The sequence below is a fragment of the Zeus faber genome, assembly GCF_960531495.2.
Source record: "Zeus faber genome assembly, chromosome: 8".
In the NCBI taxonomy this organism is placed as follows: Eukaryota; Metazoa; Chordata; class Actinopteri; order Zeiformes; family Zeidae; genus Zeus; species Zeus faber.
In genome coordinates, this window is record NC_137195.1 from 762,162 (window position 1) to 777,161 (window position 15,000).

A 15,000-nucleotide genomic window follows, 5' to 3' on the forward strand; every position below is an offset into this window, starting at 1 on the left:
AAGGGCGTACAGGAGGGGACTGAGTACGAAGCCCTGCAGGGCTCCAGTGGTCAGTGCAGAGGAGACGTTTCCCATTCTCACCACCCGGGCTGATGAATGAATGGATGGGTGGATGGGTGGTTGGATGGATGGGTGCAGGGTGGTGCAGGGTAGTCACACTGTAGAGTCACTGACATGTGTGTGAGTGAAAGATCTGTCTCAGTTGGATCTCAACACGGTCAGGTCACGGTTCGCGTCTTCCCAAAATCCTTTGCTGGCAACAGCAAACAGCCAATGAGATGTTGCGCCTGCACGATGGTAAAGCCAAACAAAGCAGGAAGTGGGTGAGTGTGGACTTGTGAAATGGAGAAGAGGCTCATGAGTCTGATCAGTGTAGAACATCAGTTCTGCTCGTTCGCTGCACAAACAACCGCGGCAGCCATGTTGGTTTTGCTGTCAGAATGTGGCGATATCCAGATATTTAGCCTCTGGCTGGAGATAGATTGTGGTGAGAGCTGGAGTTGCGTCTGTTCTCCTGTAGATTTGTGCTCCTCAGACAGCAGTTATTATGTGAGTTCACAGAAAAGACTGAAAATGTATCAGTGTGGTTGAACGCGCGACGCTCCATTTGCTCCGTTTGCACCTGACCCTGGCTTAAGCTCTTAAACAAAACAAACTAAACATACAACTAGACATACTAGTTATGAAACTACAGCTGGTGGTTGTAATCCTTCTCAGTGTTCTGTGTTATTCAGTAAGCGGTGGAAGGTTCCCTCTACATAACCTCCTTCAGAGACACTCACCTGGTCCCTGGGGGTTGTTTAGTGAGAATGAGCATCTGGACGGACGTTTCTCTTACTAATCCTTCAACTGAGTGTCAGCACTTTGCAGAGCACCCAGGACAGCAGCGGTGGCATGTTGTTATACTGTGTATCTATGAAAACCAGCCTGGTTGCATCTCCCGTCCAGGTCAAGCGTCCACTATGAGCGACATCTTTGAGTCGGCGGCCGCGTCGCTGGGTTTGTTCAGCAGCACCTGCCTCACCAAGGTGGAGCTGAGGGTCACCTGCCGCAGCGTCCAGGATCGCGACGCTCGCTCCAAGCCGGACCCCTGCATCTCCCTCAAGATGCAGTCCCATGGCCAGTGGCTGGAGGTAACACGCACACTACACACTACAGTACAGTGTATTTACTGCATCAGTACATTCCCACACTGTGTCAAACACTAGTATCCAGCTGTGTACACACAGTACTACTATGTGTACACAGTAATATTGTAGTACTACTATGGTGAAAATAATCATATAGTAATCTCATAGAGGGTAGAGATCCTTATAAGATGGAGGTAGAGAAGGTTCACTCTGAAGATGTCTTAGTGTGAGAGATGTGAAGTGATTCAGCTATACTGACAGCAGAGGGCGTCAGGGTGATGTGAGGAGTCGCGACTTCTGATTCCAAGCAGTACAGTCAGTGCGAACTGTCAGTACAGCTTGTTGTGTTTCAGTCTTCCTTCAACCTGACAGGTGTTTATGTGTCAAACAGAAACAAACCCTGTAAATATTCATTGACTCCCGAGAACAAACTGGAACCAGATTTTTGTTCCAGACGGAGACGCTGTCGAGGCAGATCAATCAATCATCCTCTGATCAATAACCAGAAGGAGGCGTGAGGCTGTGACCGGAATGAAGTGGATTGTGCCCAAAGCGGAACCCGGTTCCCACCGCGACGCAGGCGTATTGATTTCCGTGAGGCTAAACGTGTTAGCGAGTGTGTTAGCGTCAGACTGTCTTCATGAGAACTGACGCACCATCCCAAATCCCAACACCCGACCAAGAAGAAACTCCACCGCGCTCTGGGGGTTTGGCCTAGACGTGCGACTCCTTTCAAGGTTTTAATCAACAATAACAATTAGCAAAGCTGACTTTTAGAAGTGGTTGCCAAGTTGCCAGGACTGACAATATGGTTGTCGGATTTTAATAATTTTATAATTAAGTGATAATGATCAAATATAATTATAATCAATTTCCATATTCTCACTTGTTTAGTAAATCAATGCTCCAGAAAAACTAATTTTCTTGTCCAACGTTTTGAAAGTGGTTGACAACTGGGAAATCAAACCGCACCAGATGGCCAGAATCTAGCCGCCCCGGGCAACTGGGCAACTGTTACTGTGGTTCCCTGGTTGCAGCGTCTCACAGCAAATCGACTGAAGACTGTGGCGAGAGAAAGGTTTGATTCGAGATTTAGCGTTCTGTCAACTCAACCTGCAGCTTCATGGACTGCCGGGCAACTGGGCAACTGTGCTGGCTGAAGAATGCGGTCGTGATTGCCCCCTTGCAGCTCAGCGCACAGGGTAATCCTGGATCCATTTCAAACATTGAAACACCAATGATGGAAAAATAAGTTTCCCTCTAAGCGCTGACTGAGCCGCTTCACAAAGTCAACGTAGTGTAGAATTCACCATCTGAGGATCCTGATCCAGTTCAACCCAACAAGAAATATTAATAAATGAAGTCACTGCCGGAGCTGCAACCAGTTGAATGTGATCAGATCAGACACAATGTTCGTCCCGTAAAAACCAGGGGGCGCTGGTGTTGTTCTCCTGCTTTGTTGGATGTGACCGGACGCATCGCTTTCCTTCTATTTCTGACATGGACACGAACCCCAGAACCTGGTCCTTCTGTCTCCCAGTGTGAAGGAATCACTGAATGGGTCTGTCTGAACGGAAACTCCTGGTGAATCATGAAATGAAGAGCTGGGGGGGGGGGGGGGGGGGGGGTCCATCTACTGCAGTTCATTACTATTCATCCCAAACTCAACTGGTTGAGCTGATTCCCCAGTACAGCACGAGCGATATTTATGAAGCCTATTAGCGGTGAAACCATCCTGGGTTCTGCTTTTAAATGTTTAATCAGGTTTCCACAGCAGCTGCAGGAGAATGAGTAAAGGGTGGAGGAATTCATCCTCAAGTTGTAGATAGTTGTCTCTGGATGTTCCTGGATGTTCCTCTGTGTCTCTGGATGTCCCTCGATGTTCCTGGATGTCCTTGGATGTTCCTGGATGTTCCTGGATGTCCCTGGATATCCCTGGATGTCCCTGGATGTTCCTCTGTGTCTCTGGATGTCCCTGGATGTTCCTCTGTGTCTCTGGATGTCCCTGGATGTTCCTCTGTGTCTCTGGATGTTCCTGGATGTCCCTGGATGTTCCTGGTCAGTCTTCTGATAAAAAAGTCGTATTACTTCTGAGACTCAGTTGCTTAATCATCAAGTGAGTTCACTGCATGGCCATGGGGAGACACAGACACAGAGCGGTGTGGTTTCTGATGCCTCCCCCCACGACGTTTCTCTGTGAGACTGGCTTTTCAGTGCTTGTGGTGTCAAAGAAGAAATCCAGGAATAAAGTGAATGTCGATCCAGATCTTCACCTGAGAGCGTCGTCCCTTAAGCCGGACGTCAAGCAGGTGGTGTCTGCCAGGCAGCACCAGCTTCTCATGAGGTGACTTCATCTTCATGTCCTGTTATTGTTAGTTTTATCAGCGCTGGCGTGAGTCCTGATTTTTAACCCAGCTGTTTTTTTGTTATACCACCACTGCACTGTATGTATGAGAATGCATATGATTATTAAAATAAAGGTCCTCAGAGAACACGCTGATTGGCTCCTGTATTACCTCTGCTCGGATGTGGCCCCAACACTTTTGAGATTTTCAAGTGGGTCGTGAGTCCGAAAAGGTTGGGAACCGCTGCTCTACAGGAAGCTCCAGGCGAAGCTCCTTCGACCAGGTCATGTTGCAGGCTGCCATTAAAACCACTGCTCTGACTGAGGAGAAGAAGAGGAATGGATTTGAACTGAAATGGCCGGTGTTATCGGATCTCTTTTCTCTCTCTCAAATACAGGTAGAAAGAAAAATGGTTTGGTAAAATAATCGGAAACTGCTCCCTCCCTCCCTCCCTCTCTCTTCCTCCCTACATACCATTGGGGGTTTTGGCCTCCCCCTAATGAGCCGCTGCTGGACAGACCTCCTTTCTGCCCCACTTCTGCCACTTGCATCAGTTTATTTTTAGCAGCGTTACTGGGGCTCAGCTGTGGAGGTGGCCATGTTGGATCTGGACATGGATGGATGGGTGGGTTCTCCTTCTCCTCTGTTCCCCCATTGTACTCTTCATCCCCTCTTTCTCCATCATTCTCCAGACAGAGCAGGGAGACATCCACTCTGCATCCATTAGCACAACCTCATGGCTCAATGGCTCCATGATTAGAAAAAGATATATTTGTGGCGGTTCCTCCTGAACACTCCCCACCTGAGCAACCTTTTGTGTTCCCTCCAACACAGAGACACAGGCACCTGTTTGTGGACAGACTGTGTTGAGTGGACAGATGGAACAAGCCGGGAGCAGATGGACACATGTCATGACAGAGGTTCTTCTTGAGTGTGTGGGGATGGGTGATTTACCTGTTGCTCCTTGATTGCTCTGATAAGTAACAGGCGTACAGCCACCCTGATCCTAGGCCAAATAACCTAGACCCAAGACAGGTGTGGCTCCTAAAACTACACCACCCTGAAATTGAAACTGAAACGACATGAATGGGAACCATCCAAAATAAGAAAAAACTTCGAGTTTATTTCCAGTACTAAAGGTTTCCGAACCCTGGTCTAACAGGTTTGGAAGCTGCTGAACGTGCTGTTCAGCCCAATGAAATGGAAACGATCGTCTGAACTGAAGCTTTTCAGCTCGTGTCCCTTTGATCTAAAAATACTCAGAGGAGCTGCTTTAAACTGGTGATAAGAATTAAGTTTCCACATCAAGGTTCTCGAATGTGCCCTCACTGTTGTCTTAACTGGAGACAGGGAGGAGGAGACCGGCGGTTTTGAGGACTAGTTGAAGCTCTTTTTAAAGACAGGATCAGCATCCACGGGTCTCGTGAACTCCTGGTAAAAGTTGAGGTGGAACCAAGGTGACGTCCACAGTGAAGTGAGGTGGTCATACATCCGATCAGGACGTCCATCAAGTCCCATCTGAGGAATATGTAGAAGAATTCTCACCTGATTACGACAGCTTTGGTACTCATTTTCTTCCGCTGGATGTTCTCACTGTGTAAGTGTTGAAGTCTTTCTATCATGACGGATGTTAGTGTAGAGACGGAGGTGAGGAACTGTCTCACTGCCTCTACAAGCGAGAGAGAGAGAGAGGTTCCTGCTTCAAGCTTCAGAGGACGGTCCTCTGCAGGGGCAGATGTCTCTTGTTACAGGGCTGTTTCATCACAGGCTGCAACACACTGTCCTGACTCCAGACGTTTCCCAGAATCCTCTGGGGCTTCAGACGTGGATCAGGGACCTGCCGGCGGGCAGGGCATGAAAGGGAAAAGTCTTGTTTGTAGAAGATGCTGCAGGGAGACGGGGATGTCAGACAGATGCTGATAGAACAGCTGTTTCAAAAGCAGAGAGGTTAGGGTTACAAATCTTTTCCAGAACCTCTGGCATTAAGGAGTGTGAAAAGCCTGGAGCCCGGGCCTGTGCCCAGCTGGAGCCTCCCTACGCACTGGGGCGGGGTCACTGGTCACAACAAGGCACTTTTATTATTACACCTTATTGTCCTTCTGGTTTTTTTTAAATATGAGGAAAAAAACATTTAAAACAAGAAAAGAAAAAAGAGAAACCTGGGAAAAAAAGGGGTTTCCCTTTCCAGCCCCCGGAAACGGAGGGACACATTGACTGGCTTTCCATTTTATATATGAATAGTATTTTATAGTCAGTTGCTTCACAGGTACAACACATTACATTGCATTGCATTGCATTTAGCAGACTCTTTTATCCAAAGCGACTTACAATTATTCAAACACCGACAGACGCAGCCATCAGGAGCAATTAAGGGTTAAGTGTCTTGCTCAAGGACACTACAGCATGCTAGCAGGAGGAGCCTGGGATCCAACCAGCAACCTTTAGATTACTAGACGACCAGCTCTACCTCCTGAGCTACCATCCCCATATGTAACACTGTGATATCTGGGGGAGTGGAAGGTTTGTCCAGAAAGGGGATTCTCGGCTCTATGTTAGAATGGTTTCACAGGCTGTGCAGTGCTAGAGCAGCATGGAGCTGCCTCGGTAAACAGTGAAGAACGTAAACACCAAGAAGCTTCATCACCATCAGTTCAAACATGGAGCAGTGCACAGAATGTGGAACAACTCAAACTGAACAAAACAAAGAAAGCCCCGTACGTCACGTGACAGGAGACTTTCTCCGTCACTCCCTTATAATAATATATATTATATTATATAATAATTCTTTCAGTGAAATGACTGAGTGGATGCACAATGAATAACTTCCATCAGCGACATGTTGCAGAACGTTCACACTTCCTGCTTCTGGTCCGAGTGTCAGAAAATCACGACGGAGGAAATGACAGGAGCGACAACCCATGAGTAACTCCATCCCTCTGCTCCATCCCTCTGCTCCATCCCACAGCTGTTGTTTCTGTGTCACTCAGTGTTTGGAGACAAAACGTAGTTTGGACGTGACGCAGCGAGCGGGAAGAGTGAAACAATCTGAACACCTTGAAAGTCATGGAGTGTGAACAGTGCAACGATCTGAACACCTTGAAAGTCATGGAGTGTGAACAGTGCAACGATCTGAACACCTTGAAAGTCATGGAGTGTGAACGGTGCAACGATCTGAACACCTTGAAAGTCATGGAGTGTGAACAGTGCAACGATCTGAGCGCCTTCAAAGTCATGGAGTGTGAACAGTGCAACGATCTGAACACCTTGAAAGTCATGGAGTGTGAACAGTGCAACGATCTGAACACCTTGAAAGTCATGGAGTGTGAACAGTCCAGCGATCTGAACACCTTGAAAGTCATGGAGTGTGAACAGTGCAACGATCTGAACACCTTGAAAGTCATGGAATGTGAACAGTGCAACGATCTGAGCACCTTGAAAGTCATGGAGTGTGAACAGTCCAATGATCTGTGTGCGTGTGTGAGACGATTAAAGATTCTTCTACTACTGTACTCTACTCAACAGTAATATTCTCTACTGTACACCTTGTCTACTAGACCTCTATTCTACTCTTCCTCTATTCTACTATACTCTACTCGACCTCTACGCTACCTCTACTATACCTGTATTCTACCTCTACTCTACCTCTATTCTACTTATACTTACGGGGTGCCCAATACGTCGATCGCGATCGACCGGTGGATCGTGAAGGTAGTGCGGGTAGATCGCACGCCATTCAAAAAAAATAAAAATAAAAAATAATCAAAATCTGCAAGGAAAAGACAACACCGTGGTCAACATGATCAGCTCAGTTCGGTAATGCAACTCCTGCGTGTGGCAGGAAAAACTGCTACAGTGTAGTTCTGTCAGCAGAGCCAGGGATTGTGGATTCAGGAGATACAGGTCATTCCACTTTTCTGGTTTACATGAATCAAACATATCTACATGTTTAAAATAAGATTCTTCTTCTTCTTTCTCAGTAGTGAAAGTCTATAATTCTCTGCCTGTGTGTCAGTTGTTAAAAGAGGCGGGGCTTCATCAGCAGTAGTACTTCATGTCAGTGATCAATGAACTGTACTGGATAGTTCACAGTGTACTATCCAGTACAGTTGAGTTTGAGAGGCAAGATTCCAACATTGATGCATTCATTTTTTTTTACAAAAAAATCGAGGGCATCCATGGTGGTCCAGCTCACTATAAGTGAAGGGACCCAAACAAAGGTGTCTTCAGTCAGAACATCTCGATGAGGTCCTGCCGGCCGCCTGCTTCTTAGTCGCTCCACAGACGCTCTACAGAAGCTCTACAGCCACTAGATTAACATGCCTGCCTTTAGAGCAGGGGTGTCATAGTCAAATACCACAGAGGGCCAAAAAAACAAATTTGCTACAAGTCGAGGGCCGGACTGGTTCAATGTTTATTAAAACATATTGAAATGATTGCACATAGCCTATTGAACCAAGACCTAACACAGTGTATATTATTTAATCATTAAATGAATAAAGCAATATTTTCTTATGGCTCTGCCAGTAATTTCAAGTGAAAACATGTTACAACAGACAAACAGCAAAAAAGTAAATTTCCTTCAAAAACAAAATATGTTCCTTAATATCAAGATAAATGCAGAAATGAAATTGCATGCATTATAAACTGAAAATGCATTATTGTGCTGCTCTATGATCCTAACCAATCACTGCTTTCACATAGTAAAATGAGGAAAAAAATCAAATCAGTTGTATTCTTTCTTATGGCTCTTATCTGCAATTTTCCTGAGTCCATTCAACTGAAAAAAATAAAATAAAATAAAAGACAAAAATCTATGGCACACAGACTCGTGGTGTATGATGCAGTGATAAGCAGTCAGCTCACCTGTGACATTTTCCTCCCACATTCTCTCACGGATCCTTGCCACCAATCCACTCCTGTGCCCACACATCGCGGGTGCTCCGTCTGTTGTCAGTCCCACAAGTTTTTCCCAAGGCAGCCCCATTTCATTTACACATCTAGATACCTCTTCATACAGATCTTGTCCTGTAGTTGTGCCATGCATTGGACGTAATCCCAAAAACTCTTCTGTTATGCACAGGCTGGAGTCCACTCCACGAATGAAAATTGACAGCTGGGCAAGATGTGTCGGTGCTCTCATCCACAGCAAGGGAATATGCAATAAAATCTTTTCCCTTTCCTAGTTTATTAGTGGAAAGCTGGTCTACACGTTCAGCAACCGTGTTTCTGCTTAGTTCTCACGTTTAAAAATAGTTGCTTTTTGTCTGGGCACAGGGCTTCACAAACTTTAAGCATACAGTTTTTGATAAACTCTCCCTCTGTAAATGGCCGGGTTGATTTTGCGACGTCTTCTGCCACAATAAAACTAGCCTTGACAGCAGCCTCACTTTGTGATTTGGCTTTTGTGAACAGAGCCTGCCGGGACTTAAGACCTCGTTTTAATTCTTCTACCTTCTGTAGCCTTTGTTCCATGTCAATATTCTTGTCTTTGTCTGTGTGTTTCTGAGACGTTTCATAGTGCCTTCTTAGATGATATTCTTTCATTACAGCCAGACTTTCTCCACACAGAAGACACACAGGTTTGCCTTTTACCTCTGTGAACATGTACTCTGCCTCCCACCTGGCTTGAAACCCCCTGTTCTCAGCGTCCACCTTTCGTTTAGCCATTTTTGGGGAGGGGGGTAGCTGAAAGTTGACCACTGCTCTGAATGCTGATGAATAATGAAGCCGAGGACCGGGGCTTGCTGCGTTGCAGTGCTTTCGCGGGCTATCGTTGCGCGCCAATGCACTCGCAGTGCATTGTACTCACGGTGCATTGTGGGGAATGTAGTGTTAGGGGCCATGTCCACAGAAAGCGTTGGGTAAGCGTCGGCCTGCGGGGCGGTTCTAATAGTAATTAAATATCATCCCAGGGGCCATAGAAAATTCATTCCTTGGGCCTTGACTTTGACATGTGGGCTTTAGAGAAACGAAACCATGGATTTTACCGTTCTGAGCCGTAGCAGGAGGAAGACGGTGGAGACGCTCCAGAGTGTTCTGTCTTGGTGTCTTGTTCTGACCCTGCCCCCGCCTCCCGCCCCCCCAGGTGGACAGAACGGAGGTGATCCATAGCTGCATCAATCCCATCTTCTCCAAGATCTTCACATTGGACTTCTACTTTGAGGAAGTTCAGCGGCTTCGTTTCGAGCTGCACGACATCAACAGCGCTCACAACGGCCTGAAGGGGGCAGATTTCCTGGGCTCCTTGGAGTGCACACTGGGACAGGTGGGTCACATGGCTACCAGGTATGTCAATTGGCTACTGGCTAGGTCAACTGGATACCGGGTAGGTCACATGGCTACGAGGCAGTAAACATGACTACAAGGCAGGTCACATGGTTACCGGGTATGTCAAATGCTACCAGGAAAGTAACATGACTACTAGGTACTGTAGGATACATGGCTACCAGGTATGTCACATGGCTACCAGGCCGGTACCATGGCTACCAGGAAGGTCACATGGCTACAAGACAGGTAACATGGCCACCAGGCAGGTCACATGGCAACCAGGCAGGTCACATGGCCACTAGGCAGGTCACCTGGCTGCCAGGCAGGTAAGATGGCTTTTAGTCGATAAAACCTCAAATAATTTGAGGTTTTAGTTGCCAAAATGCCCAAAAAATAAGAAACGACCTAAAATAGCAAGATCTGTCCACATTTACTAAACTGAAAGACTAACTGGAAGATAAATCTGTTTATGTGCCCGCTGCCGGTAGAGCTGCCGGTGGAGCTGCCGGGTGCAGCTGCCGGGTGGAGGCCATGGATCAGCCGCCATGACTCTTATCGGCAGGAGGCAGCTTCTTTGATCCTCCACCTCCAGCTGCTTCACCTGCAGGAGAGAGGGGCATGGGAACCAGATCCAGGGGAATCTAAATAAACTTCCTGAGGAGAACCTGCTCCAGCTCCAGGAACCAAACCCCACGGAGGAGGAGGCGGAGGTGGAGGAGGCAGACGAGGAGGAGGAGGAGGAGGAGGATGAGAAGAAGAAGAAGGAGGAAAAGAAGAATAAGAATAAGGAGAAGGAGAAGAAGCTCTGTAAACAAGGAGAAATCGAGTGGAGATATAAACACATCTGGCATCCAAGAGGGACCTTCTTCTCAATCATGTGACTACCTACTTACCTCCTCAGGACCTTGTCAGGACCTTGTTAGAACCTCGTTAAGGAGCTCGTTAAGGACCTTGTTAGAACCCAGCGGAGTTCTCTTCCTGGGCTGCTGGGGCTGGGACTGGACCTTGCGCTGCGTTTGTTCTAAGGCCGAAAACGACGGCCCAGCGCGGCATTAAGAAGCCTCCAGAAGGTCGTTAAGGGCCTGGTGTAGCGCTTCTCGTTTCCGTGCCAACGCCACCCTGCTGGAGCCAGATGGTGCACGATAACTTCCTACCGTGGCGCATTCCACAGGCTAACACTTCCTGTCGAGCGGTGCCTACAGAGACCCAGCGGGAGGAGAGAAAGTAGTGGTGCTAGAGCTTATGATCATGAAGTAGATATGGCAGCTTCTCAAACTGTTTGAAGCGGGAAGAAGCTTCAAGTGGAGAAGAAACACCTTGATCCCTCAACGCTTATTAAATACATTAAAGAAGTAAATTATTATTATTCATTATCTTGGCTCCTTCTCTCCCCCATCAAACTTCACTGACCTCACTTCTTCTCTTATCTCTTATCTTATCAGCAGAAAGTCCGACCTTTCCAAAGAAACCTTTGGAGTGTTGCTTTTCACCGTATCCAAGACAACCGCATTTTCATTTCTACTCATTTCTAGTTTTGAATGATAGTTTATCATTAAAAGTGTGATTTATGCAAAATGTCCTTTAATTTAGCAAGTGAATAATTATATGATATTATATATTATTATATGACATTGTTATATGATATTATTATATTATTATATTATTATATTATTATATTATATTGTAGAGCCTGGAGAGGTGGAGGCAGCATTAGAGAGAAGAGGAATGAAAGTCAGCAGGAGTAAGACACAATACATGTGCCTAAATGGGAGGGAGGGCGGAGAAAAGCTGAGAATGCAAGGAGTGGAGGTGGAGAAGGCGGATGAGTTCAAGTACTTGGGGTCGACCATCCAAAGCAGCGGAGAGTGTGGGAGAGAGGTGAAGAAGAGAGTACAGGCTGGGTCTGTGACAGAAGAAAGAGTGAAGGGGAAGGTGTACAGGACGGAAGTGAGAGCAGCCATGTTGTAGGGTTTAGAGGCGGTGGCACCGACTAAAAGGCAGGTGGATGAAGTGGAGGTGGCAGAGTTGAGGATGTTGAGGTTTTCATTGGGAGGGACAAGGATGGACAGGATTAAGAATGAGGACATTAGAGGGACAGCTCAGGTTGGACAGTGAGAGAGGCCAGATTGAGATGGTTTGGACACGTGTGGAGGAGAGATGAGAGTTACATTGGGAGGAGGAGGCTGAGGGTGGAGCTGCCAGGCAAGAGGAAAAGAGGAAGCCAAAGAGAAGCTTGATGGAGGTGCTGAGGGAGGACATGCAGGCGGGTGGTGTCAGGGAGGAAGATGCAGAACACAAGGTGTTGGAGGCAGATGATCCGACCTCTAACGGGAGCAGCACAAAGAAGAAGAATATTTTTATATTATAATATAATAAAATATTACATAATAATATATTATTATGTAATATTTTATATTATATTATAATATAAAATAATAATATAATAATATATTATTATATTATTTACATGATATTATTATATTATATGATATATGATTATATTATGTCATTTATGGATTCAAACAACACATTTAGGATATTGAATATTGAATAATGAATAATGAATTTGTACCTGTCTGTCTGACAGATTATCTCTCACAGGAAACTGTCTAAAGCTCTTCTTCGACCTGGAGGCTCCGTGGGAAAAGCCATCATCACTGTAAGCCAGTCTCACTCTCTGTCATCCTGTCTATCTCTCTAACCCCCCTCTCGGCCCTCCATCACCTTAGTACAATCTAACATCCTGTCTCCTGTCTCCCTGTTTATCCACCTGTCTTGCTCTCTATCCACTTGTCTGACTTTCTATACACCCGTCTCACTTTGTATCCACCCGTCTGACTCGCTATCCACCTGTCCGACTCTCTATCCACCTGTCTGTCTCTCTCTCTTTATTTCATCCTTTCTCACTCTCTAACCACCTGTCTCACCCTCTGTGTGTTTTCAGATCACAGCAGAAGAGCTGACAGGAAACGACGACTACGTTGAACTGTCCTTCAGTGCCAGGAAGCTGGACGACAAGGTGTGTTCTGCTCCTCCTGGTTCTAATGATCCTGGTTCCAATGCTCCTGGTTCTAATGATCCTGGTTCCAATGATCCTGGTTCCAATGCTCCTGGTTCTAATGATCCTGGTTCCAATGCTCCTGGTTCTAATGATCCTGGTTCTAATGATCCTGGTTCCAATGCTCCTGGTTCTAATGATCCTGGTTCTAATGATCCTGGTTCCAATGCTCCTGGTTCTAATGATCCTGGTTCCAATGATCCTGGTTCTGGTTCTAATGCTCCTGGTTTCAATGATCCTGGTTCCAATGGTCCTGGTTCCAATGATCCTGGTTCCAGTGATCCTGGTTCCAATGCTCCTGGTTTCAATGCTCCTGGTTCTAATGATCCTGGTTCCAATGATCCTGGTTCCAGTGATCCTGGTTCTGGTTCTACTGCCCCTGGTTCCAATGATCCTGGTTCCAACGATCCTGGTTCCAATGCTGCTGGTTCCAATGATCCTGGTTCCAATGCTCCTGGTTCCAATGATCCTGGTTCCAATGCTCCTGGTTCCAATGATCCTGGTTCCAATGATCCTGGTTCCAACGATCCTGGTTATAATGATCCTGGTTCCAATGATCCTGGTTCCAATGATCCTGGTTCCAACCATCCTGTTTCTAATGCTCCTGGTTCCAATGATCCTGGTTCCAATGATCCTGGTTCCAATGATCCTGGTTTCAATGCTCCTGGTTCCAATGATCCTGGTTCCAACGATCCTGGTTCCAATGTTCCTGGTTCCAATGCTCCTGGTTCCAATGATCCTGGTTCCAATGCTCCTGGTTCCAATGATCCTGGTTCCAATGATCCTGGTTCCAATTATCCTGGTTCCAACTATCCTGGTTCCAATGCTCCTGGTTCCAATGATCCTGGTTATAATGATCCTGGTTCTAATGGTCCTGGTTCTAATGCTCCTGGTTGCAATGATCCTGGTTCCAATGCTCCTGGTTCCAATGATCCTGGTTCCAATGCTCCTGGTTCCAATGATCCTGGTTCTAATGATCCTGGTTCTAATGGTCCTGGTTCTAATGCTCCTGGTTGCAATGATCCTGGTTCCAATGCTCCTGGTTCCAATGATCCTGGTTCCAATGTTCCTGGTTCCAATGATCCTGGTTATAATGATCCTGGTTCCAATGATCCTGGTTCTAATGGTCCTGGTTATAATGATCCTGGTTCTAATGGTCCTGGTTCTAATGATCCTGGTTCCAATGTTCCTGGTTCTAATGATCCTGGTTCCAATGCTCCTGGTTCCAATGCTCCTGGTTCCAATGATCCTGGTTGCAATGATTCTGGTTCTAATGGTCCTGGTTATAATGATCCTGGTTCTAATGGTCCTGGTTCTAATGATCCTGGTTCCAATGATCCTGGTTCTAATGATCCTGGTTCCAATGATCCTGGTTCCAATGCTCCTGGTTCTAATGATCCTGGTTCCAATGATCCTGGTTCCAATGCTCCTGGTTCTAATGATCCTGGTTCCAATGCTCCTGGTTCCAATGATCCTGGTTCCAATGATCCTGGTTCTAATGATCCTGGTTCCAATGATCCTAGTTCCAATGCTCCTGGTTCTAATGATCCTGGTTCCAATGATCCTGGTTCTGGTTCTAATGCTCCTGGTTTCAATGATCCTGGTTCCAATGGTCCTGGTTCCGATGATCCTGGTTCCAATGATCCTGGTTCCAATGCTCCTGGTTTCAATGCTCCTGGTTCTAATGATCCTGGTTCCAATGATCCTGGTTCCAGTGATCCTGGTTCTGGTTCTAATGCTCCTGGTTCCAATGATCCTGGTTCCAACGATCCTGGTTCCAATGCTCCTGGTTCCAATGATCCTGGTTCCAATGCTCCTGGTTCCAATGATCCTGGTTCCAATGCTCCTGGTTCCAATGATCCTGGTTCCAATGATCCTGGTTCCAACGATCCTGGTTATAATGATCCTGGTTCCAATGATCCTGGTTATAATGATCCTGGTTCCAATGATCCTGGTTATAATGATCCTGGTTCCAATGATCCTGGTTCTAATGGTCCTGGTTATAATGATCCTGGTTCTAATGGTCCTGGTTCTAATGATCCTGGTTCCAATGTTCCTGGTTCTAATGATCCTGGTTCCAATGCTCCTGGTTCCAATGCTCCTGGTTCCAATGATCCTGGTTGCAATGATTCTGGTTCTAATGGTCCTGGTTCTAATGATCCTGGTTCTAATGGTCCTGGTTCTAATGATCCTGGTTCCA

At 46.4% G+C, this 15,000-nt stretch overlaps 1 protein-coding gene across 1 annotated transcript in view; it reads left to right on the forward strand.

The window, feature by feature from the left end:
* Positions 1-962: 962 nt before the first annotated feature.
* Positions 963-15,000, forward strand: part of cpne4a (copine IVa) — a gene marked incomplete at its 5' end in the record, with an annotated part of 30,667 nt that continues 16,629 nt past the window's right edge. The window contains 4 exons of the mRNA XM_080004901.1: positions 963-1,133; positions 9,561-9,740; positions 12,330-12,401; positions 12,687-12,761. Of these exons, the coding sequence (XP_079861027.1) occupies positions 963-1,133; positions 9,561-9,740; positions 12,330-12,401; positions 12,687-12,761 (498 nt within the window). The remainder of the gene's footprint in view (positions 1,134-9,560; positions 9,741-12,329; positions 12,402-12,686; positions 12,762-15,000) is intronic.